This window comes from Strix uralensis, chromosome 19, assembly GCF_047716275.1.
Source record: "Strix uralensis isolate ZFMK-TIS-50842 chromosome 19, bStrUra1, whole genome shotgun sequence".
Classification (NCBI taxonomy): Eukaryota; Metazoa; Chordata; class Aves; order Strigiformes; family Strigidae; genus Strix; species Strix uralensis.
The window spans coordinates 14,388,952-14,413,246 of record NC_133990.1 but is presented as its reverse complement, the minus strand read 5'-3'; the positions used below and the strand labels follow the sequence as shown (position 1 = coordinate 14,413,246).

General features: G+C 44.7%; 1 protein-coding gene across 6 annotated transcripts in view; it reads left to right on the top strand.

The window, feature by feature from the left end:
• Positions 1 to 787: 787 nt before the first annotated feature.
• The window catches only part of ABCA5 (ATP binding cassette subfamily A member 5), a 34,106-nt gene continuing 10,598 nt past the window's right edge, over positions 788 to 24,295 (top strand). The window contains exons 1-25 of one of the 6 annotated variants that reach the window (XM_074888759.1): positions 788 to 955; positions 4,102 to 4,217; positions 4,876 to 4,989; positions 5,714 to 5,918; positions 7,056 to 7,214; positions 7,434 to 7,531; positions 8,183 to 8,412; positions 9,885 to 10,026; positions 10,799 to 10,987; positions 11,325 to 11,472; positions 12,244 to 12,412; positions 14,007 to 14,065; positions 14,617 to 14,727; positions 14,939 to 15,114; positions 15,545 to 15,664; positions 16,459 to 16,597; positions 16,778 to 16,868; positions 17,076 to 17,215; positions 18,743 to 18,862; positions 19,881 to 20,082; positions 20,334 to 20,503; positions 21,316 to 21,449; positions 22,367 to 22,504; positions 23,157 to 23,270; positions 23,617 to 23,787. In XM_074888759.1, the coding sequence (XP_074744860.1) occupies positions 4,885 to 4,989; positions 5,714 to 5,918; positions 7,056 to 7,214; positions 7,434 to 7,531; positions 8,183 to 8,412; positions 9,885 to 10,026; positions 10,799 to 10,987; positions 11,325 to 11,472; positions 12,244 to 12,412; positions 14,007 to 14,065; positions 14,617 to 14,727; positions 14,939 to 15,114; positions 15,545 to 15,664; positions 16,459 to 16,597; positions 16,778 to 16,868; positions 17,076 to 17,215; positions 18,743 to 18,862; positions 19,881 to 20,082; positions 20,334 to 20,503; positions 21,316 to 21,449; positions 22,367 to 22,504; positions 23,157 to 23,270; positions 23,617 to 23,787 (3,330 nt within the window). In that variant the 5' untranslated portion in view covers positions 788 to 955; positions 4,102 to 4,217; positions 4,876 to 4,884. Of the gene's footprint in view, positions 956 to 1,504; positions 1,544 to 1,699; positions 1,800 to 2,558; positions 4,218 to 4,875; positions 4,990 to 5,713; positions 5,919 to 7,055; positions 7,215 to 7,433; positions 7,532 to 8,182; positions 8,413 to 9,884; positions 10,027 to 10,798; positions 10,988 to 11,324; positions 11,473 to 12,243; positions 12,413 to 14,006; positions 14,066 to 14,616; positions 14,728 to 14,938; positions 15,115 to 15,544; positions 15,665 to 16,458; positions 16,598 to 16,777; positions 16,869 to 17,075; positions 17,216 to 18,742; positions 18,863 to 19,880; positions 20,083 to 20,333; positions 20,504 to 21,315; positions 21,450 to 22,366; positions 22,505 to 23,156; positions 23,271 to 23,616; positions 23,788 to 24,295 lie in introns of those variants that run through there. The other 5 variants (XM_074888762.1, XM_074888760.1, XM_074888758.1 and 2 more) reach the window with 5 other exon arrangements.

Here is a 24,295-nt window from a genome sequence, read left to right as displayed (position 1 = left end):
GACCTACCCCTGCTGGGCCGCACCGCTCTCGGGGGGCACCTGGTGGAAGCAGCCTCCTCCTCAAACCTCTGCCCTGAAACCTCCTCCTCAAACCTCTGCCCTGAAACCTCCCCAAAACCTCCTCCCCAAAAACTCCCCCACAAAACCTCCCCACAAAACCTCTCCAATACCTCTTCCCCAAAATCTCCCACCATGAAACCCCCCCCCCAACCCTCCCCAAAACCTCCTGCCACGAAAGGGCCTGTGGGGTTCCTGCTGCTTGGGGTGGGGGCTGCAGCACAGGGGGGGGCTGTGCCTGAGGAGGGCCCTGGGACCAGCGCTGGCACTCCAGTCCTTGCTGTGTCCCACATCGCCATCGGTGGAGGTGTGAATGCGACGGCTCCTGCGCGGCCGCGCTACCCATGCATGTAAATCCCGCTCTGCGCCTCGGACTGCGCTTTGAGACCCTTTCCTTCTGTCCGGATGAGGACACAGTCTCCCCATCTCAGTTTTCCACAGAAAAACGTTGAGTCCACGCTGTCGTTGCGGAGCCGCGCGATGCTCCTGCAGCCCCTCAGGTGCACAAAACCGACTCGGACAAGGAATTTCTAATGTTATTCCACCCCCCCGCCGCGCTCCTCGCACGGCCAGCCCTCGGCGGAGCACGAGGAGCCGCGGTTTCTGCCCCAGAAGCCACGCAGCATCTCTGCTGCAGGGCTCCGGGTGCTCAGCGACGCTTCTGGGTTGCGTGTTCAGCTCGAGCCTTTCCCAGCAACTCGCGGGAGGCGTTTAGAGAAAACAAGCACGTCCGATTGCGCTCGCAGCGATGGGAGCGGGATGATGAAGATCTTGGGGGGGTTTTAGTCACATCCCGCTCATCAGCAAAAGGCGACGGGGCCTGGCCGGAGGGTGATGGGAGCACTGGCTGGAGAGGGAAGAACTCGGTGGGAAACATCACGCGCCTGCAGCCACCGAGGTGAGGAACCAACACGTCGATGACGGGAATTCAGCGTTTGTATTCAGGGCAGGATTTTCAACGCTTTAATGGTATTTTGGGCAACGCAATAACATCCTGGCGACCTCCTGGCTGCAGGTGGAAGCCCGCAGGGCTGGGGGTACCGGGGTGGCTCCCACCCCCCGCAAATCTCCGGGCTCCCGGAGCAGATTTCCAACCTTTTTTCCTTCTCTCCGTGGCCAGGCCGTGCTGGGAGGGGAGGGGGGGGGGTGTCCCCGGGAGGTGCCCACGGGAGGGGGGGGGGGTGTTCCCAGAGCGGAGTCCCCCGGGGGGGGGAGGGGTGGGGAGTGTTCCCAGGGGGGCGGGGTGTGACCCCGGTGGGGACCCCGGGAGCGGGGGTGGTCCCGGAGGGGGGGGGGCGGGGACGCGGCCCCGCCCGGGTACCACGGGGATGGGCGGGGGGGCGGAGGGCGGCCCCGCTCCGCCCCGGGGCGGTGATAGCGGCGGTGCGGGCCGGCCCCTCGCCCTGCGCCGGGGGGGGCGGGGGGGGGGGGGGGTCAGCGCTGCGTCCCCCGCTGCTGCGGAGCGGAGCGGAGCGGAACGGGGCCGGTGAGTGCCGGGGGTGGAGCGGGGGGGTCTCGGCTCTCCCGGCCGCCCCCCGCTGCGGAGGGATGCGGGGATCGGGGGGACTGCTGGGCAGGGGGGAACGGCCCCCCCCGAGGTGTCTAAGACGGGAAGGGGAAGAAAAGGAGAGGAAGAGGAGGAGTTTTGCTGTACCTGGCGGTGCGCGTCGTTACTCTGGAGTGGATGCTGGGGGTTGTTTATTTAGGTATTTAATTAAGGTTTTGTGGCTGGGCGAAAAAGGGTGAGGAACTGACATTTGAAGGGGTTTGGGGGGGGGGGGATAGGGATGGAAACCCGGAGGGGTGTCACCCCCCTCCCCGCGCCTGCAGTGAGCGACCGGGGGGTCCCCGGGGGGGGGGGGGGCGCGGAGCTGGGACGAGCCCGGCCTGGCCGTGGGGGCGCTCGGGGGGGTCCCGGTCCCGTTATCCCGCCGTGAAATCCCGCGGGGCCCGTCAGCCCGAGCCGGGGCTGGGTCCCTGCGGGTTCGGGTACGGGAGGAAATTCGGCCCCTTTTTAAAAATGCATAAATAAAGCATTTAGCTGAAGTAATTTGAGACCAGTAAAGAGCACTTCAGAGTTTCTCTTGAGTGTCATTTCGGCTATTGTCTCCTTGCAGCAAGATCAATAATCTGATTTTCCTATCTTTCTGCAGGTATTGTTCACTGATAAATTGGTTTATTTTCCTCAAGCCGCAGCTCATTTAGCTGAGGCTCACCCCCTCCCACCCCGTTTTTATTACTGTTTTGGGTTTATTTTAGCTTAAAAACCAAGGAAAACGTGATATGGAGCATTAAATTGCATAAACTGACCCTTAAAGACCATTGTTTTAGGATTTCTTAACTATCATCCGATCATTATTTCCCCCCCATAAGAAGCACTAGCATCTCCTGTGTGGAGTTAAAGCCCAAACCCAGTAATTTCCTTGAGATTGCTTTGGTTGAGATGCCCACAAGTAGCTGTGTTTCGGTCACTTCTGGCAGTACAAGATCATAAGGAAGTGGCTACATTTTTGGGGACTTTTGCAGGTTAAGAGTGTTCTTATTTTCTCCAGTATTATTCAAACAAATGTCTTGGCAGCTTCTTTTTCTGTTCAGCCTACGTGTTCATTCTCCTCAGCTGGAGTTTCAAGGAGGGTTTGGGGTTTTTTTGCCCAGATACAATTTTTCACCATTCAAGTGCTAATTCTTCAGTCATCCTAGTTGTGTGTGATGCACCTTCGTTAGCTTACGTGGAGATGGCAGGTGTAATACCAAGAAATTAATCAATGTTCTTAAAACGACCTTTCCTCCAGCCTAGGTGACGTATATCAAAGCATAGAAGTGTTCCAGTGAAGATGTGGAAGCATTACTGGTTTGGTTTTTTTATAACTGGATACAAAATAATTAAACAAACAGTAACTGGAGTTAGTGATTGAATCGGATTAAGTCAGCTTTGCCAGTTTTTTAGATTTAATTAAAATGCAGGGAAGGGGTTGCCACTTTAATGCGGTTGTGCAGCGTTGAGCAAGGACCTCGGTGGAGCTTCTCCTCTTGTCAGTGCTCCTGAAAGCAAACAGTGGAAGTCCAGGCATTAACAGGGCATGCTGTGAGCAGAGGGGGAAAGCATGTTACTTTTTATGACCTGTAAGCAATAGCTGCTGCTCTTGATTATTTTTAAAACGCTCTGCTGTCATTTTGAAGCATTTCTTGCTGGAAAATATCCAATGGCGTTATACGCATTTTTCTTGCAATAATTAGTTATTAGCATAGGTTGATGTTTAAGCATTTTGTGTGGGTTTTTTTTTAATCAAAAGAATTTTTTAATTTTTTGTTTTTCCATTTTTGAAGTAGATTCTGTGGGACTTTACCAGAAGCGCTCCAGGCTCTAGGCGGGATCCCTTCCCAAGGTTTTGCTTCCAGTGACGTGCAGCCGTGTCCCACGCAGGTCCCCGTGCTGTGTGTGTCTGCCGGGGGTCACTGCCTGTGGAGGACCCCGACACCCACCAAAGAAGCCGGGAGCAGCGAGCTCAGCTGCTTGCAGACGCCTTCTCCCTCCTCTCCTCCCTCCTACGCTCAGAGCAATGCAGGCTCTGATAGAGCCGTCTCTCTGGGAGCAGTTTGTGTGTTTGAAGTTCTTCGAGCTCAGCTCACAGCAGCAGTGCTGACATCTGAGCAACCTCATGTGTTTCTTTAGTTAGACGATGTCTGTACTCCAAAAATAGATTTCCATGTTAAAACACAGCTGGGGAAGGAAGCTTGAGCCATGTGTTGTCTAACAGATAACAGAGAAACCGGGCCCTGCTGCAGAGCTGCTCTGAATATGCAGTCACCAAAAACATCAGTCCGCTTTTTGAATAAGTGTTGGGAGCTGTAAAATCTGGAATATGGATAAATTCTTGAAATCTGTGCTGTGTTTTGGCTGAAATCTGTGGCATGTAGGTGTTGCTGCAGGTGGGACTGACGGCCAGAGCAGTCGGGGAGCTGGAAGGATGCTGGCGTGCAGACCTGCGTTGGTTCTTGTGCTGTCTCTGCAGAACAGCTCACAATTATATTTCAACTTCGCAGGTGAGGAAATGGAGAGAGACAGAGATTGACCAGTGACTCCAAACCTCGGAGAGCAAGGTGGTGGCAAAACTAGGGATAAAAACCTGGTGGTTCCCCAGCCGTCCATCCCTCACCAGGTACGTCCCAGTGGAACAGGATGCTGTCTCCTGGAAGAGCGTTTTCAATTTTATTTTAATTTTTTTTTCCCCGAAGATTATCTTCAGTGCTACTGTGCTGTGCAGCTGGCATAATGAAAAGGTAAAAACTAATGAAAAGGAAAATAAGTAGTGTTGGATCTGCTCCAGAATGAAAAGAGGTTACTTACGGTAAATTGAACAGTTTGCCTGGGGTAAGATGGCTCTTGGTTTTGGATACATCAGTCTGGCTGGCTGCCCTGAGCTCATGTGATGGAACCTGGAATTGTGCTTTGAGATAAATACTTCAGTTTGTAATTTATATGTAGCAAAATGAAAATAAGCCCAGGTTAGCTCGAGTCTTGTGAGCTTGCATAGAGCTGATCCTGCCCTTGGGTGGAGAATCGCTCAGATGGCATCCCGAGGCCTCTCCCAGCCAGTTTCCCCAGCTCTCTCATTGCAATTGAATAATAACAGTTTCTTCATGTAGCTGGCATCCAGCGTATATATTGGAAGGCATTAAAAATATAAAAAATTGAAAATGAAAAATTTATGTGAAAATATAAAATATGAGATACCGAATGCTGTAACTGCCTGGCTTTTGCTTTTTCAATTGTCGTTTCATCTGGATTTGATTTTGTGGTTTTTTTTCTTAAACTAGTCTTGAAAAATGGCACCAGCCACTCCAAGAGGAGCAGGAGTGTGGAGACAAACCAGAGCTCTCTTATTCAAGAACTGTCTTATAAAGTGTAGGACTAAGAAAAGCAGCGTTCAGGTGAGTGCGGTGCTTGTTCACTGCTGCCTTCCATCTGCAGTTGTTCTGCCTTTAAGTGGCTCCTGAGTCAGAGGCAAATGCTCGGTTTTATTACAATGTTTCTGAAGCTTCAAGGTCTGCTCTGAATTTGGGGTTGAAATGGGCTTTTTCAGAAGATATTTTGTGATTCTTTGGTTGAAAATGTGTCCTAATGTGTAAGGCATTTTCCAGAAAATATCCTTGAATTAATACTGCAATCTTAGTGCATTTTTTAAAGATTCGCACCCGTAACTGAGCAGTGTAGTGGGATTAGACCTCTCCAAAAGATTTTTATCTTTTCTAACAGCCCTGCGTGTAGGTGACGGGTATGATACTTTAAGATGAATTTTGAGGTAAAGAAGAGACAGTACCATGCTTGGCTAGACTTGTTTAATGCTTCATGGTTTGTGTTTTGCAGCTTTCCAAATAGCAGAAGTTTGCTGATATTTAAAGCAAGTAGAATTATCCATTTGCACCTTAAAATGGCTTCTTAGGTTGCTGATGCATGCGATTAAAATCCTGCTTCAGTGCCACAGAAGGATTTGGCATTAAAATTACTGTTGCATTGGAAACACGCAGGGAACTTTACAGTCAAGTGATGAGACACACGGTCCCTCCTTTAAGCTTTGTGTAACTAAGATAAACTTCTGGAAATTTTTATTTCTACGACCGCTCTTTGAAGTTTTCATGCTCTTTCTTTGTGCAGGAGGTCCTTTTCCCGCTCTTTTTCTTGTTTTGGCTAATTCTGATGAGCATGATGCACCCGCACAGGAAGTACAGCGAGGCCGCCAACACCAACCTCGGCACGCTGGATACCTCCATGCTGGTGAATTTTGTCATCGGATACACACCGCCGACCCGGGTGGCACGAGAAATCATGAAGAAAGTGTCTTCCGATAACTTCGAAGATGGTATTCAGAACCTAAGCATTTTATTTTTCTCAGTATATCTCATGCCGTGGCTTGTGTTTGAAGAGGGAGCTCGCTGTTGCTGCTGCTGATAGAAAAAAGCTTTTCTTTTCCATTGCAGATAGAGAACAGACTGTGAAGGCGTTTTTTTTTTTTTTTTTTTCTCGGTTGGCAAATGTTCTGGCACTGCCATCTCGAAGTGGTTCCCATTCTCCTGCTGCAGCCAACAAGTGTTATGTGGCTGCAGGAAAGGTTTTGGGAGGACCTAAATTCTAAGTACAAAAAGCCCCTGAACAGCTGTAGAGCTAATTAATACTTGTCCTGTGACATCCTGGGGCAAATTCGGGAGATGATGCTGTCCTGCAGATATTTTAGGTTGTGTTTTCTATCCTGTTGTTACTATCAAAGCAACGTTTTAAATCTTTAAGTGCTGATTCCCATTAACACTGTGTCACCTCTTCTTTTGAAAGTGATATTTTTTTTTTTCTTCCTTTTTTAAAGTGCTTTGCCTACACAGCTTACACATCTAGCAGGAACTTATCTCTCCAAAACCACTCTGATGTATTTTTAGTTTGGTATCTTTGATTTTCTTCTTGTGGTATGCATGCTTCAAAGGTACCGTGGAGAAACAACCCGACATCTGCATTTTTCTTATGGGTGCCCTCAGCTGCGTTTAGCAAAGTGTTACGCTTTCTGCCTTTGCAGCCCATCTTCCTCCCGTCCTCTGCTGAAGTCAGTGACAAAATACCATGTTTTCATATATTTAGCTCTCTGCACCAGTTAATCTGCCCTTCTTGCAAAGTGCTGGTGCTGGAGAATAAACTTGGGTAGCCAGCAGAGGATTGGGGCACAGAAGCTGTTGGAACAACAAAAAGGGGGGGGAAAAGGGGAAGGCGTGGGGGTAAATTTGAATTACCCACCCTGCTACTGAGCAACACTCCTACGGGTTTCTGTTCAGAAGAATACTTCCTTTGCTAGGACAAAAATATAACCCTGTGTATATATATTTGTATATCTATATCTGTGTATATCTCCAAAACCAAGTAAGTCATTAATGACTAACATGATGCTTCTTTAAAACTGTTGCACAGTTTTTCTTCCTGCTGTGCTATCAGCATGATAATTTCTTCTATCTCACAGGCATCATCACAGAGGAGTATTTAAGCGAAGAGGAGCTGCAAGAGGCTAGTGCTTTTAAACCCTCAAACTTTGTGGGGGTAGTGTTCAACGATGCCATGTCCTACCAGCTGAGGTTTCCCGATTCCGTTGCTATGTCTTCCATTTATATGGAATCAAGAGGTAAATGTGCACGGTCTTACGTGTATTCTGTAAGGGGATAAACTGAAAAATCATTCCCTCTTTTTCTTTTTTTTGGCCTGACGTTGCATATATTGGTTTATGGGAGTCGTTTCCACCATTTATAAGGGATGGCCTCAAGCTGCACCGTCTTTAAGTGGGGAGTAGGACAGCTGTAACTCTGGCTTTCTGCATTTTGAAATGCCCTGCTTTATTCTGCAGCCAGTTGCTCCAACCTGCGGAAAGGATGCGAATCGGTGACATACTGGAGCTCGGGATTTACAGCTCTGCAAGCTTGCATCGATGCTGCAATTATACAGGTACATCTGAAAAAATAACCTAATAAAACCAAGGAGGTTCAAATCCACGGACTGCCTTGGCTCTGACTTCTTTTGTGATGTTCTCTATTAATTGTGTAAAATGCCAGATCAAAAATTAGCTTGAATCCGATGAGCAGGCAGAATATTTCATGTGTGTTTGCCATATTTTGTACAGAAGTTTTCTTGTCTGGTTGAATAATGCGAATAATTTGTGTCCAGATGAGCCTGAGTCATGAAAATGCGAAGGTTTGACAGTGCTCACCCCAAAATACTATTTAAGATGCTGTACCAAAAGGAATTTGCCTTACTACTTTATTGTCAGTATTTGTCAGCAATGCCCTTTTCCCTGTTTCTCTCCCGTCATGCCACTTGCGGTGAGAGCACGTCTCATCTTTTTAGGTGATAGGGATTGCAAAATTGTTAATTTTATCTCCAGGTGTTCGGATGTTCTCCAATTTCTGTGCTTTCAGACTGGGATTTGGGGAGAGTGAGGTTTGGGGGCCTCCAGATCTCTCCCTGTCAGCGGGGATGGGGATGGGCTGAGCACGGTGCTGGCTCGTGGGGGCTGCGCTGGGGTCGCTGCCGCTGCATGGGACAGGGCTGTAAACTCAGGAGTGATGCAGAAATAACTTTTCCTTCTTTTCCTTTTAGCTGAAGACTAATCAGTCGGTTTGGGAACAACTTGAATTGACGAGAGCAATGGTCATGGGAGAGGCTGCAGTGGTAGAAATAGATAATTTTCCTCGTGCGATCATTTTGATTTACCTAGTGATCGCTTTCTCACCGTTTGGGTATTATTTGGCAATTCATATTGTGGCAGAAAAGGAGAGGAAGTTGAAGGAATTCTTAAAAATATTGGGACTTCATGACACTGCCTTTTGGTATGTGAGTGTTTGGTATAACCTGTTCTTTATAAAAGAAATATAAAGCCTATAAAGAAATATAAAATGAATAACACTTTCTAGGAAAACTGCTCTATCCCATCCTCTAGTTTTTACATTGTTTTCAGTCTGATGAACTGAAAACAGCGTAGAAGTGAGATACTTTGTAAAATCTAACATAGAGATACTTGGCAGTATCATGAAAACCAGAATATTTTAATATTCTGATTTATTTTCATATTTATTTGTAAATACCAGAGTAATAGTGTTGCACTTATGCATGTAAAGTTACGCCAGACTTAGAGGGATTGAATGAGATGATCTGTGAGATTTTTATGTAGTTTGTTTTTTATTGTTTATAAATATTTTTGGCTCAGTACCTCCTTTTCTGGAGACACAACAGGTAACCTGCAGTCTCTCTTCAGAGCTTAGCAGTGGTTTCCCCGACTCATAATTAAATGAATCTAACTCTGTAATTTTAACATGACAGAGCAGTCTAAGCAACAGGTTTTAATTTGTTTCCTTACCGTGATAGAAATTGTCTTACGCAGTATAATGTGGGTTTTTTTCCCCAGTGAGAGGATGTACTCACTTGAAATCATTGGTAGTTGCAGAGATAAAAATGGGTTTAGCTTTGCCCTTCGCTGCAGCAGCCGACAGCATTTTAGCATCTTCCGCTGCTCCTCTGTAACAGCCAGCTGGGGCTGTCTGGGTTCTATTTTTCCTGTTTGCTTTTGTTTTATTTCTGCACCCAAGCTCTCTTCTCGCGGCTTGTTTGCGGTACGTCCTTGGTGACAAATTTAATTGAGTTGAGTCCTTCACCCGCAGCGTTAGTCCACTGTCCCCACTCGCCCCTCGCGCATCAGCGTTGAGCATCTCTGGTCTGGAGAAAATAATTCTATTTGCAAAGGCACGCTGGTAATGCAGCTTTGATTGACCACTGAATATAACTCAGAAACTTGCTTTTGAGGAAGATGTGTTGTTTTTTACTATCTGTACACAAACCGCCCTTGTTTCCTGAAGTCAGAATTGCTCACAGACTTGCAGCTCTGTTTTTTAAAAAGAAAAGGATTTTATTACCATGCTCAGCTACTGGAATGACTAGTGTATTAAATTTTAAATAGAATTTCTTTAATTATTGAAGCCTACTACTCAGTTACTCTCTTTTGGTTATACCAGGGAATTAATTATGCAAGTTTAAAAAAAAAAAAAAAATCATGAATCATCTAATTGTGTATCTTTTTGATGCCATGGGTATTGATGTGTGTGCTCTAATGCCTAGAACATTTACAGGGATGTTTACAAGAGCTCTTTTTATTTGGGGGCTCTTGTTTTGTTGCAGGCTTGTCCTTTGGTGCAGCTGTCTGGAATATTAAAGAATGGTAGTTTTAGCTCTTTTTATGTGTGAATAATTCAGGCTGGGAAATCATTGACTGGTTTCTGTGCTTTTTTTCCCCCTCTTTTGCTCCTAGGCTTTCTTGGGTGCTGCTCTACATGAGCCTGATTTTTGTCATGTCCATTCTTATGGCAGTGATTGCAACAGCCTCTTCCCTCTTTCCCCAGAGCAGTGCCTTTGTGATATTTCTCCTTTTTTTCCTGTATGGAATCTCTTCAGTAAGTATTCCTGGTCTCATTGAATTTGGCCATCCCACCCCTCTTTTTTTTTTTTTTTTTTTCCCCCCCCCCTTCCCATCTGATCTTGTTCTCGCTACTAAAGCATGTGGGACAAATGTAGCTTCTGTAGGACCAAATGGTGGAGGGGATCTTACCTGTCCCCATCCCCTGCCCTGGGTCCGCTCTAGCTTGGGATGTTGTACAGGTCTTGACCGTCACTATGAGAAATATCTTTCCTTGTTGAAATTCCTGAATTTCTAATCATCTGTCTTTGAACTGAAAACACTGTCTGCACAGCACCGTTTTGAAGTCCAAAACCATGCCCTCTTCTAAACATTTGCTGTTACTATATAGCTAATGTTAAAACCCTAATTAAAGGTCATAAAATTAATTAATACAGCAAATTGCTTGTTTGAGTTCGTAACCAACCAGTGCAGAAGTAGTTATTTGTTTACTGTCTGTCATTTACAGAAGGTGTACTAACCAGGGGGGAACATGCATGCTCAGCCGTATGGCTCCTTGTTTTTATTCTGTAATTTTTTTTTTTTCTGTGCTCTGTCACTTGGCATCTTTGGGAAATCTGTCCCTCCTGGTGATCTGTTTGTAAGGGAAGTGTGGGATGTGGGTGAATGCTGTAGTGATTACACCAGGAAAATGATATGATTATCAGAGGCAAAACTGAGGCTGTGGTCTTTTTACTTTAGTTTTTCTATACCCTGTATAATTGTTTTTTTTAAATATAGCACCTTATCTTTTTATAATCTGTCCTTAGGTTTTCTTTGCACTTATGCTGACACCTCTATTTAAAAAGTCAAAGCACGTGGGGATAGTGGAGTTCTTGGCGACGCTGGCATTTGGGTTTGTGGGCCTTAATATTGTCCTGGTGGAAGATTTCCCCAAGTCTTTCGTGTGGATCCTCAGCCCCTTGTGTCAATGCAGCTTCCTGATCGGTGTCGCGCAGGTAAATAACCTTCTGCTCCTCAGATCACGCTTATTTATCTTGCTTCATTTTCAAATAGGTCTTGATGCAGATACTAAATATTTTCTTTTTTTTTTTTTAATAAACTGATGATGGTGGGGAAAAATGCCTATTTTAATAGCTTCCCATGGCAAGTTAATATCGAGTAGAATACAGTGCACCATCAGGCAACTCTTACTCTTTGTGTTCGTTGCTCTGATCTCACTTTTCATTAATTTTCTTTTTTTCTGTTGCTAAGATTTGCACCGTGCTGTCGTGTCTTCCCAGGCTGGTACAGTGCTGGTGTGTAACATCTCCCTCTGTCCGTGTTTGTTGGCAGGTCATGCATCTAGAAGATTACGAAGATGGTGCAACATTTTCAAATCTAAACAATGGTCCTTACCCACTCTGTATCTCTCTTATTTTATTGGTGCTGGATAGCATATTTTATCTGCTTGTAGCTGTCTACCTTGATCAGGTTATCCCAGGTATGTTCATGAGAAAAACTGAACTGAACTGTGCTAGCATCACCAATTCCTGAAGTCCTGAGCCCCCCAGGTTGACACGGCTGGTGGAGCTGGGTGGCATTTCTGACTTAATTTCAGCTGTGGAGAAAGGAGATGGTGCTGTTTACAAATATATTTTATGAAATAATTTATATTCTATTAAAACTGAGATGTGAGGAGGGATATTAGCATGTTTAGAATTGATGGCCCTTAGGTATGCCAGCTAAACTTTGCCCTCTTTCTAAAGGAAAAGCTTTCTTACTGGGTTAACTCGTGCCTCAGCCTTTGCAATTTGCTCTTACAGGGTTGAAAATTAGAAACTACTCTTCCTGTGCCAGACCTTTCCCTTTGACGGCTGTAGGTTAACACGAAACACAGAGTAAAGTTGTTAATCTTGCGACTAATGCCTGGTTAAGCCCTCCAGCTCCTCTTGCCTCTCATCTCTCTGGCTTTATATTGCCTGTGTTTAAGTCACCGTTCTTTCAGCACTGGGGATTTCTCTTGCACAGAAAGAGATTTGCACAGACACTTAAATACTTAGCAAAACTGGAGCTTGCTAGCAGTGTTGATGGGAACCGTGGCTTAAATGCAGATAATGTAAACTCGGCTGATGAAATCCCTCCAGAATGGGAGTGCAGGCTGGCTCCTAAACCTTTAGCAGGATAGCTCATGGCTTTTACAGCTAAAACCCAAAAGCTGAGGAATATCTGCAGTTACTGTTATGAAGTTGTCTTTTTTCCCTTTACGGTCCAGGGGAGTTTGGACTACGCCGCACGCCATTTTTCTTTATGAAGCCCTCGTTTTGGTCAAAGCGCAGAAAAAATTATAAGGAGTTGTACGAGAGCAGCATCAATGGCAGTTTAAGTTTCAGTGAGATAGTCGAGCCTGTGCCTTCCGAATTTCAGGGGAAAGAAGCCATCAGGTACGATTCCTGCCCTGCCCCACGTGCAGATTAGCAGATAACCTGGGTCCCTGACATTTTAGGGTGTACTTTGAAAATCACTCGTTTCTCTAGTCGTTGGATTCAAATAGCATATGGTATGCATTGCAGAGTCCTCCACACACACGCAGCACGGCTAGTTTCCATTTTCAATGAAGCCCCATCATCAACGACATGGATGCTCTCCAAGGATAAATCACCGGGCTTAAAGAAAGGGTTTGTTTGTGGATTGTATTCCTTCAGTTGGAGTCCTCTCAAAACTGGCCAGTTTTCCATTCCCTCAGTTTCACTGAGGCCACGAGAGGCGTAAGCGGTTGCAGATGTTGAAACGCCCACTCTTCTGGGAGGGTTTAGTTTCTGGTAACACGCATTTGAGGAGAAAAAGCTGAATTCTAGGTTTGTGTGAAGGCTGTTGTGTTCTCCGTAGACCAGAGGAGAACTTTGGTGGTGGTTTTACCCAGATGCCATATCTAAGATGGTAAAAGAAAACTGAAAAATAGATGTCCACGCTCTCATCTTTCACATTGCGTTTTGTGTCACCTGTTGTCTGGCATCTGGACTGTCGCATATTTTTAGTGTGTCTCATTTTCCTTATCTTCCTTTTAGCCCTTGTTACCACCATTTTCCAATGGCATAGCCTGACGTGAGTTGGGGAACTCTGTGTCTTCCCTCCTCCTGGTTGACTCCACCAGTCTCAAATAAATATTTGAGCTTAGCGACCGGAACAAGTCTTGTGTTGTCCATGCTATCCGTGTCTCTTTGGGCATCTGCCATAGGTTGAAGGGTCCAGTTTTAATCCTGATGTTCACGTGAGAACATCGTGGCTATTTTTGCATTACTCATCCATGCTGGACTCTTTCTATAGCATCCCTCCACTGGCTCTCCATCATTTTCGCACTGTCTGGTCATCTTTACGTGCACAGGTTTTGTTGCCTTTCGTACCCAGTTCTCCTCCCTGCTATTCACACCTGTAACCCACTCCCCCTCCTCATTTTCAGGGTGGCCAGGCTTCCAAACCCATCCTTCACATGGTGCCTTCAGATAAACTGCTTGTTTTTTTTTTTTTTTCATTTTGCAAAACAGTGGGTCTGGAAGGGAAGGTTTTTGCCTTTCTTGAAGAGAAAGATACCTGCTTTCTTTTGCCTAATTTTGATGAAGAGCTGTCAGTAATCACATCTTTGGAGTCTGTTCTACTAACACCTCTTTTCCATATCGTGTCTGTTGAGTCTTCTGTTGTATTGTGAAATTCCTGAGGAGTAGCCGTTCCCTCTTCTAGCTTGGGAAACCTCTAGTGCATTGTTCTACCATGTGAAAGAAACAGATTTGAAATAATTCAGTTTGTCATCATAGGAAATATCTTAGAAGGTGACCAGAAAAAGCTTTCTGGTACCAGGGTGGAGATGGACTAAGTTCTGTAACAAGATGCCCCGACTCTTGACTTGCCTCTATGCGTTTTTAACATGTCTAGTGCCACTTTAGTGTGGTCATCTTGTTGTGAGTGTTGCTGAGTGTTGATCATTCAAAATGAAATATAAAGATCCTAAAATAGCTTATAAAATGACATGTCTTCTTTCAGAATCAGCTGTGTTCAGAAAACATTCAGAAAAAAGGGGGAAACTGTGGAGGCTCTCAGAAGTAAGAACATTTTAGCTTTTTAGCTGCTTATCAGATACAGAGGAGCAATAGCTGAATTGTTGAGTGATCTTTTGTGTGTGTTTGGGCTTTTTGGATTCTTTTAGTGGGGTGGGACCTTGGAGCATGAATGCCAGCAGTGATTGTGTGTCTTCTCTCACCGCATTGGGAGTAATCTTGTTTAGAATGGTATCCCAAAAAGAGGAGCCCTTCCATCACTAAGGAAATCCTGCTGACATCATCCCTGTTACTCCTCCTGTGCCCGTGCCGTTAGTGATACGATCCTCCCTGTCCCATCTCCCTGATCTTTTCATCTCATTTCCCTACGTGGCTTTTAAACGTGGCCACCCCACAGCCAGAGCAGGGACTGTCCCGGCCCCAGCGGTCCCGTGCCGTGCTGGGGTGTGGAGGTAAGGCGTCCCTCCGAGCAGAGAGATAAATGCATACCCCATATGTCAGTATTTGAATTTACCTCTGCAGTAGGAGCCAGCTCCGCGTGCCACGAGCACGTCGCTAACGTCTCCTCTTTCTCTCACGCCTGCCTCGGGGACCAGATTTATCCTTTGACATCTATGAAGGTCAGATCACGGCTCTGCTCGGGCACAGCGGGACCGGGAAGACGACGCTGATGAACATCCTTTGTGGGCTGTGTCCACCGACGGACGGTGAGCTGCTCCATGTTGGGGGATTCTGAGCACCTGCTTTTGAAAACCAAAGCTGTTCACCTTTAGGGTTATTTTGGGGTGCATCAGATTTTTTTCTAGATAATGTCTGAACAAGTCCACTTTAGATTCATGTCCATGTTAACCTGCTCTCTGGCTGTAAAAAACCTCTCAATTGGTTGCTCCTGGCTTCTTTTTTTTTTTTTTTTTGTAGGGTTCGTCTCTGTTTATGGGCACAAAGTCTCCGAAATCGATGAAATGCTTGAAGTGCGACAGATAACGGGGGTGTGCCCTCAGTCCGACATACACTTTGATATATTAACGGTGGAGGAGAATCTCTCCATATTTGCTGCAATTAAGGGAATCCCTCAGAATGATTTGATACAAGAGGTAAGACACCTGGGCACAGATATTGTCTTGTATGTTCATTTTTAACCTGTAGGGTAAAATACACTTACATTGCACAGATATTTCCTTAAGTTTGCAGGGAGAAAGTACTTCACAGGACAATAGACAAAGAGGTACAGACAGATATTTTTACAAAGATAAACTGTTAATTTTTGCTAGGAAACTAAAATGCTGATGAAACATTTTAAATCCTAGCATTTGTGTTCAAGCATAGGCACCTTTGAACTTCTTCAGGTCTGCTGGATTTTAAGAGCCTGCTCTGGATGTACAGGTTTCTTAGCAGGGGCTGCAGTTCAGGTGCAGAATATACTGAATTAGGAACAGTTAATTGCATTAATCGTTAATAATCTGGTTAAAAAAAAATTTATAGCTGTTTTTTGTTAACAGTGAATGTGTTTCTTATGTTTTAAAGGTGCAGAAGGTGTTACTGGATTTGGATATGCAGCCCATCAGAGACAATCAAGCTAAAAAATTAAGCGGGGGGCAGAAAAGGCGGCTGTCGGTGGGAGTTGCTGTTCTCGGGAACCCAAAGGTGAGTGGGATGGAGGCGTTCCCAGATTGGTGTCACTAATACCCTCGGGGTTGATGTGTCTTGTCAAAACTGACTAATGCATATAATAATATTCAAGATGAAGGAATTGTTACTTTGAAGATCTGTCGCCCTTTTTTTTCTTCATTTATGGTTTAAACAATTGAAATCACTTCAATAACTCAACCTTTATGCTTGAGAATGTTAATGGCTTAGATAATGGCTGTAGCTCTGGATTTGATCTTTGTGAAATAAATAGTGTGACAGGCTTTACGTCATTTCTGGCAGGTAACATTTATCCCCCAACAGTGAAACTGTTGGAGACTTCGCTTGCAAAGCCATCCACTTGAAGCAGGGACAGAGCCAGAGAGCTCTTTTGTGTTACAGATCTATTATTGCTGGCCTGTAAGAATGGGGACTGCTCTTAGATCTGTATTCAAAAATGTGATGTGTGACAGTTCACTGGGATTTTAAAAGCATGTGTGTCTATTTAACCATCTCTTGGTAGAAGGAGTGAATCCATAGCTAAACGTGATTGTGTTGGAAGCAGAATAAAACAGACTGTGGCATTAACTTACTACATGGTTTTCTGTTTGTCACAACAGAAGATTAATTTATTCAAAGTATAGTGAAGATAGCTGCCTTGCTTACTCTAGAATGTTTCCTGTATGTTTTAGAGGACTAATTAGCAGGCTTCAATCAAAAAGCCCACTATCTGTTACCTAGGTAGGATTTCCTGAGCTCAATACCCTGTACATGGATATGGCTTTGCAAACGCCTCTTGGTTTTGCACAAAGGTTTTACTGCTGGATGAGCCGACTGCGGGTATGGATCCGTGTTCGCGGCACATCGTCTGGAACCTCCTGAAAAACAGAAAAGCAAATTGTGTGACTGTTTTCAGTACCCACTTCATGGACGAGGCGGATATCCTCGCTGGTGAGTCCTGCCGTGACCCCCTTGGTACCGCCCCGGGGTACCCAGTTCATGAGTGATAGTCACCTTATAGAGCAAAAAGTGATGCTTCTCTAACCATGGCATACATGAAATAGATAGTTGTTTTTTGGAGCAAATTGACAATTTTCTGATTCAAAGGGCCTTCTTGATTTTTGTTTCTAGATCGTAAAGCTGTGATTTCTCAAGGGATGTTAAAATGCCTTGGATCTTCTCTCTTTCTCAAAAGCAAATGGGGAATTGGCTACCGCTTGAGGTATTTTTTTTGTGTGCTGTTATGTGACATCGTGTATATTTTTTTATTTTTTCTGTCAAAATCTATAAGGTAGCACCCCTGCCCCCCCCCCCCCCTTATCATCTTCATACTGAATGTTTGGCGCTCTGCTGGCTGATCGTTCTGATGTGGGTATAAGGAGAAAAACAAGCTTTTAAAACCCAATTTCTCGTCGTATTGTTTTCTTAGTATGCACATCGATGCCTATTGCAACACGGAAGCTACAACCTCGCTGATAAGACAGCACATACCTGCAGCCAGCCTGATCCAGGAGAACGATGAGCAGCTCGTCTACACGCTGCCGCTCAGGGACATGGACAAGTTTGCAGGTATTGATGGTTTTGTTGTGCTGTAGGGTTGAGTGGCTGTAGAAGAGAAATCCATCAAGCATGGCTGTAGCCTGCAATTCCTGTTAAATCATCACGTCTGCATCGATGTGGTTTTATGTGTATTTCTTGTTTGGCTATGATTTAGCTGATGGGTCAGTCAGTGAGGTGTTTCTCAAGCGAGTGAGGACCTTGGTGCCTCCTCCAAGGGGCTGCGGTAGATCATGAGGGATGTGGGGACCCAGCAGCAAGTGCTGAGGAGGTGCCTTTAGCAGAAGGGTGAAGAGATCCTTTTGTCTGAGAATCCCTTGTCCTGTAGAAGCATCATCTTATTGCAGAGTTTTAATGAGCAGGGCTGGCCTCCAGCAGGAAGCCAGAAAGCCCCAAGTGCTAGAAAAATCAATCCCCCTTGTTGGGAGCCGCGAAGAGCGTTGTGTCACTGCCTTAAAATTCACTGGTGAGAGGGAGCGTGGAACAAATGTGTTGATTTCACTAGATGGCAGCAATTATCTGATACAGTCCTACACGGGGCTCCTTGTTCACGTCCCAGGAGAAGATGGAAGAAACAGTGTGTTCTCTGTGCTATGTGGAAAGCTGAGGGAGGATCAATACTGATGTGAATGTGCGCCTCATATTTCATAAATGGTTTTTTCCCCATTGCATTTAACTAGTTAATAATTTATTAGCTTTACCTTTAGCAGCCACCATGTGTACTTTTGAAAAACAGGCATCTTTATGCAAGATTGAATCAATTCCCGTGAAGTATTTTAAGGAGAAGCTGAGGTTAGGAATATGCCTCAGCTACTGGGGCAGAAGAAATTGCGGAGTATCCAGCTGCTCTTCCCATTTTACACATTTGCATTTCTCTTCAGTGTGACCTTGGCTTTGAAGCTCCTCATTTTGTCAAGTCCTTCATTTCATGGGACTGGCAAGAGCCCAATAGTGGTTTTTTTGTCCCAAGGTGCTACTAAGTGCTCTTAGTCTGAACATCATTTTGGTCTTCACGCTATGCATGCTGTCCAGGATCTCCTGCCCAGTTAAGCTGGCTTTACAGATCTGGGTGTTTATTTTTATATACATATACAAACTTATAAAGTTACTCAGTGGTTTTATTTGTAAAATCTCTTGGTGCCTGGGCTGGGATCTAGGTAGGACGAGCTGTCCTGCAGTCCCTGCGTGTGATGTTCCTGGGAGAGGGGCTCTCACAGCCAGGCAGGAGGCAGCTCTCAGCCCAGGAGCTTTAGGATGCTGAGGTGGTTTTCATAAACACTACAGCTTGTGGAAAACATGCCACATTTCCTACACTTGACCACAGAGGTTGAGGTTTGATGCTAAAAGGAGCTTATCCCAACCATGGTTCTCAAGCCATGACCCGTGTCTTCGTAATTAAGCAACCATATTTACCCATTACCTGCTCTCGAGAGTACCATGCGGAAGGCTTTGGGGATGCCTCTGCTGGGCTTGAAGATCTCTCGGGAGATGATGTCATCCTGTTTCAGAGCCACCAACACTTCTCACTTCTGTCTGTAGGCTTGTTTTCTGACCTCGACACTCATTCCCATTTGGGCGTTATCACCTACGGCGTTTCCATGACGACGCTGGAGGATGTCTATCTGAAGCTGGAAGTTGAGGCAGAGATCGATCAAGCAGGTGGGATGGACCGTGGCTGTTTTCCTGTTTTCCCTCATATTTCATTTAGTCTTAGTTAGTGTAGAATTGCCATGCCATATCACTGCCAGAAAGAGTTTTATCATGGAGGTAAAAATAAAAAAATCCTCTCCGAGTGCTACATCCGGCAGCACGGGGCACATTCAGTCTCACAGCATTCCAGGCTTTTGAAATATTTAACATGAAAAACACACAAAAGCAGAGAGTTGGGTGGGAAGTGATTCTGGGAGGATTCAGGGAAAAAGCTTTTTACTGGCTGTTTCTGCAGTAATTAATTTTTCATCCAGTGTACTTACACCTAACTTCTTTGCTTTACAGTTGCGCTTTCTGTGGCTAGCTTTTTAAACTGTTCTTTATTTTCCTAATGGAGCTTACTTTCAAGAAATTGTAAATGCACAGTATAAAATCTATTTCCAACGTTCTGCATGAACAGTAATATTAGTAGTCTGCACTTTGAAATAGCTGAACTTATCTTTCTTCCTCTCCTTTAAATTAACTTTCAATTCACATGAAAAGTTTGGACCGCTTAATATTACCCCAGAATTAATCAATTCTTTTGATGTCAACTTTGAACAGTTTAAGCTCTCTTAATCCTTTCAGAGCTTTCTTTGTGATACAGACTAGTAAACTATCCTGCTCTGCAAAGCTTTTTCATGGTGTAAGAGAGCTTAACAGCTGAATATGCTGATACGGAACAATACAGGTGCATGCACAGGCTAATGGTATGAAATTGGGGCGAGTTCCACCTTTCGAGTGGCAGAAATTTGCATCATCTGCCTTAAGTGTCTGCTGGGTGTGTGCTTCAGAGCTTTGGGGTACATCAGTGTCATTGAGCTTGGGGCTGAGTTGAGGCTGGGCTGAGATAAGATGGATAGATGGCTTCTGCAATAGCAAGGGGAGGGAATTGATGGCCACCCAGCTTTCTCCAGCCCCAACATTTCAAACCACATAGCTCTGTCAGAGCATCACATCTGTAGAGTTCTGCTCTCTTCTTTTTCAGATTATAGTGTGTTCAATTCCCAGCAAACGCAGGATGAAACGGATACAAAATCCCTTGATGATATGGAGCAGAGCCTCCTGATGCTCTCCGAGACGAAGGCGTCGGCAATGAGCAATACAGCCCTCTGGAAGAAGCAGGTTTCCACCATAGCAAAAGTTCATTTCCTTAGTCTCAAGCGGGAAAATAAATGTGTGAGAGTTATGTAAGTACTGGGGCTTTCTCATTTGTATACAAAATTCTCAAAACCTGTTGGAATGACACCAGAGAAAGGGCAGGATGCGATTAATTTTTTTTTTTCCCCATAGTTACATTTAAAAAATCGTAAGTGTGAAGCTATCCATTACTGTTGAATACGTGCTTTTTGGGGGGCAAGGGAGATGTTTTAAAGCATGCACACAAACTGGATTGGCTTTTACTGAATTTTAATAAAACTAAAACTCTTATTTCTTTCAGGTTGTTGCTTTTTCTGATTTTTCTTGTAGTTCAGATTTTACTGTTTTTCATACACCACATCATCAAAAATTCTGTAGCTGCTATCAAACTTTCCCCAGATTTGTACTTGCTGAAGCCTGGAGAGGACTATCACAAGTACAGGAGTCGTCTCCTGCTGCAGAACTCCACAGGTAGGAGGGCAGAGATGCTCCACAGGGGTAGCTCCTGTCTCCACCTCTCTTTAGTGTAACATTTCATGCGGTGGGGAGGGATGGTGTGTGCTACTTCTGGGGTTGGGGACAAGCTTTTTCTTTGAAATTGAGCCAAATGAAGAGTTTCCAAGTACCCAGAGATGGTAGAGAGTGATTATCCTTTGTGCTGTAGAGTTTGGTTCAGAGACCTTCCTCCTCCTCCCATGGCTGGTAGCCTTGCGCTCACTAGGTCTCGAAACAGAAAGATGACTCATGTGAAGGAGCTTTAGATACATCAACATTAAAATCCTGCTACAAAGCATTTTGGAAAATTCCTTTTTGTTTCAATTTAGGATGTTTTAAAAGTGCATAGTAGCCATCTGGGCAATAGAAACGAGCATCTGTTTGAGCTGTTGGGAATTTGTGCTTAATACAACTCCATTTCTCCAGACACTGTATCAAAGTGCTGCTGGTTTCCTGCTCTCTTAGCTAATTCTCTGTTCAACTAAACTTCGGGTATCCTGGTAATGCTCGTTGGCAGCTCTGCTTCCTCACTGCTGCGTTTGACTCGCACAAATTAATTGGAGAATATAACCAGAAAATTTTCTTGAATCCTTTGGAGGCTGTTGAATGGGAGGCCAAAATAAAATCATTCATGATCAGAATAGCAGAGGACTCTCTTTGCTGGGCACGTGTAAGGAAACAGTGACATTTCATCATAGGCTTGTATCAGTGAGAAAATGCATCAGTAATTTTGTGTAAAATACTCTAAGCTGGTGATGAGTAATTATGTTTTCTCTGTCTGACACCAGAATCAGATATCGATGACATTGTCCGTTCTCTTGGGAGCATGAACATACTCTTGGAGATGTTCAATGACAGTGATTACGTCTCAGCTGCACCTCACAGTGCAGCTTTAAATGTGTTTGACCTTGAATCCAGACAGGTAAGACAGACTCACCAGCTTGGTCGTATCCCAGAGAGCAGGTAAGCAGCTGGTTAGGGGCTGGGTTTGTTGTGTTCTTGCCTGAAAGGTACGTATTGAGTCATATAATCAAATAATATCGTATAATACTGCTTATGCAAGAAGCCTGGAAAAAAGACTTCTATTAGCAGAATGGAAGTGTTATTGAAATGAATGTTCTTCCATAGTGATAATAATGGTAGGCTAATAAAACTTCCATCCCCTTTTCTTCCCCACAAGGATACAAAAAGCCAAGAGAAATATTTTACTTCACAAGAGACCTGGCATAGGAATTTATTTTTTTTCCTTTTACTGGCTGAATTATACAATTTGACAGAAGTATAATTCCATGGTGCTCTCATGTGTAAAGAAGAATGAGTTTCTTGGGTTGTAAGTATTCATTTCAGTATGGTCACTGAAGGAGTGTCAGAAAGATTTGAACATTGGGGTCATATTTAATCTCCAGCAAAGGAACTGCTTTGCAATATGCCAGCTCTGTCTCTTGTTCCCATTTTTATTCATTACAAACTGTTAATAGTAGTGTGACAGTGCAGCCCTTAGCTAATGTAAATTTTTGCCTGTCTGGTTTTTAAATGCATTAGCAAGAACGTGCGAGTCATGTGTTTTGTTTTTCAGACTGTAATTGTCATAGCATCACAGTTGCATAAAAAATTGGGCGAATTTATTTCAAATAATTAGTTCTCTGTGAGCGTAACTATTTTCTTGAATTAGGTTTCGTGCTATAAGCACCCTGAGCAGCCCAGAGCTCCCTGCAAAGCATACTCTATTATGCAAAGATTTTTCTCAATGTTCAGGTTTAATTAAGCCCATAGGAGAGCTCTCGCAGGGTCTTACCCTTCGTGCAGAAGAATTAATACAGCGCATACTTTCCTTTCCAGAACTATGTTTTCACGATCATATTCAACAGTACCATGGTGCATTCCCTGCCAGTTTTGATGAATATTGTCAGCAATCTACTCCTGCGCAATTTAAATGTGACGGAGAGCATCCAAATCTGGAGCAACCCCTTCATTCAGGTGAGCAGCAGCCGTGGCCGCAGCGGGGGCTGCGTGGCAAAAATCACCCCTAAACACGGAGCGGATGGCAAAGCATCCCCAGGGTGAGAGGAGGGTGCAAAAACACGTCCTAAATGAAGAGAGAAGCTGGTTGGGGCTGTCTGCAGCACCAAGGGCTGTGCACAGTGCTGTTGGGAAGGATTGGGCCCTGGTAGTCAAAGCCTGTGGAGTAAGTCCTTGGTGGTACAGACCTTTGCAGAATTGAAGAGGACTTGAGAAGTGCTGGGGTTTTGTTGTGCAGCTTGTGGAAGAGGAGGAACGGGGGTTTGAAAAGAGGATGTCCTGTGGGGAATTTGTTGAGGGTTTGTTACAGGTTACCTGCGTTTCTCGGAGGCTGAATGCGGGGCTGAGGGGGGTCTGCTGCCTCTGTGCAGAGCTGGGGTGGCCTCTGGGAGAGGAGAGGACCTTCTGCAGGAGATAAATGCTCTAGGAATTTCATTAGGCATCCTTATAAATACTCCAAAAGCTTCCGTAAGTATTTTTCTCCATACTGATCTCGAGATACACAGAATATATGTTCTAGCATTTACAGTCATGTTCCAATTCTAAATGCGTGGTGGTTTTTTTTGGTCACGCACGTTCTGTTGTTGAAGAAACCTGATTTATATTTCAGAATCTTCCAGACACAATTTTCAGACTGGAGATCTATTTTGAAGCCGTGTTACTGGGAATCATTATTACTGGAATGCCACCCTATTTTGCCATGGACAATGCAGAAAACCATAAGGTAAACTCCCAGATTCAGAGACTGCACAAGAACTTAAAAATCTTGGGATTGGGGAAAATCTTAAGAGGCGTTTTAAATAGTGTCTTTTGCCATGAGAGAGAGTATGGATATAACTGCTGTTTCCTGCCTGGGTGGAGCAGGTTGGGGAAAAGGCTTTTTGCTTTCTATGGAAATGCTTTTGGCAGCTAAAATCAGCAATAACCAGGTCGCACGCTGATGCCACACCAGTCTAAAAGCAGTGTATTAGAGGGCGAAACGAGATCCCGCTCACGCACCGAGGCAGATTAACATAGTGTTCATTTTAATTGACATTTAATTAACATTGTGTTTTCTTTTCCTGGTGCAGATCAAAGCGTACACGCAGCTGAAGATAGCGGGGCTTTATCCTTCTGCTTACTGGACTGGGCAAGCTGTTGTCGACCTCCCGCTGTTCTTCTCCATCCTTGTCCTGATGATAGGCAGCCTCTTCGCCTTTCACTACGGCGTTTATTTCTACGTGGGCAAGTTCCTTGCTGTGGTGAGTGCGGTGGGGATGTGAGAGCATGGTTATGTTGTTTTCCACAAGTGTTTAGTTTCATTAGATGGTTCAGCAGACTTTCTCCAACCGATGTACAGGGAAAATGTCTAATTAAGGCTGCTGAAGCAGAAACACCAGTCAGGCTGCACCAGAGGCAAAACAGTACTACTTTTCGTGGGGGAAAATATTCAAATTTTGGAGTTTCATTCAGAACTGGAATAAAATGGAGCTTTAAAATACCAGGATCTTCCAAGGAAATACTCCATCCTTTTTTGCTCTGCTTGCTTAGTCTGCTTTGTGCTCTTTGCTGCCGATTGATAATTGCTCCATTTGCATCAGCCTGCTGCTAATGACAAGGTTACAGTGACTTTGAACACAGACCAGCTCCGCAATGAATTGCAGCATGTGATTAAATTGAAGAGTCTACAAGTCTTCGTGTCTTTTATATTCAGAGCGGTCTTCCCTGAGATATTGGCTGTAATTGAGAAGAATCAGATTTTCCTAGTTG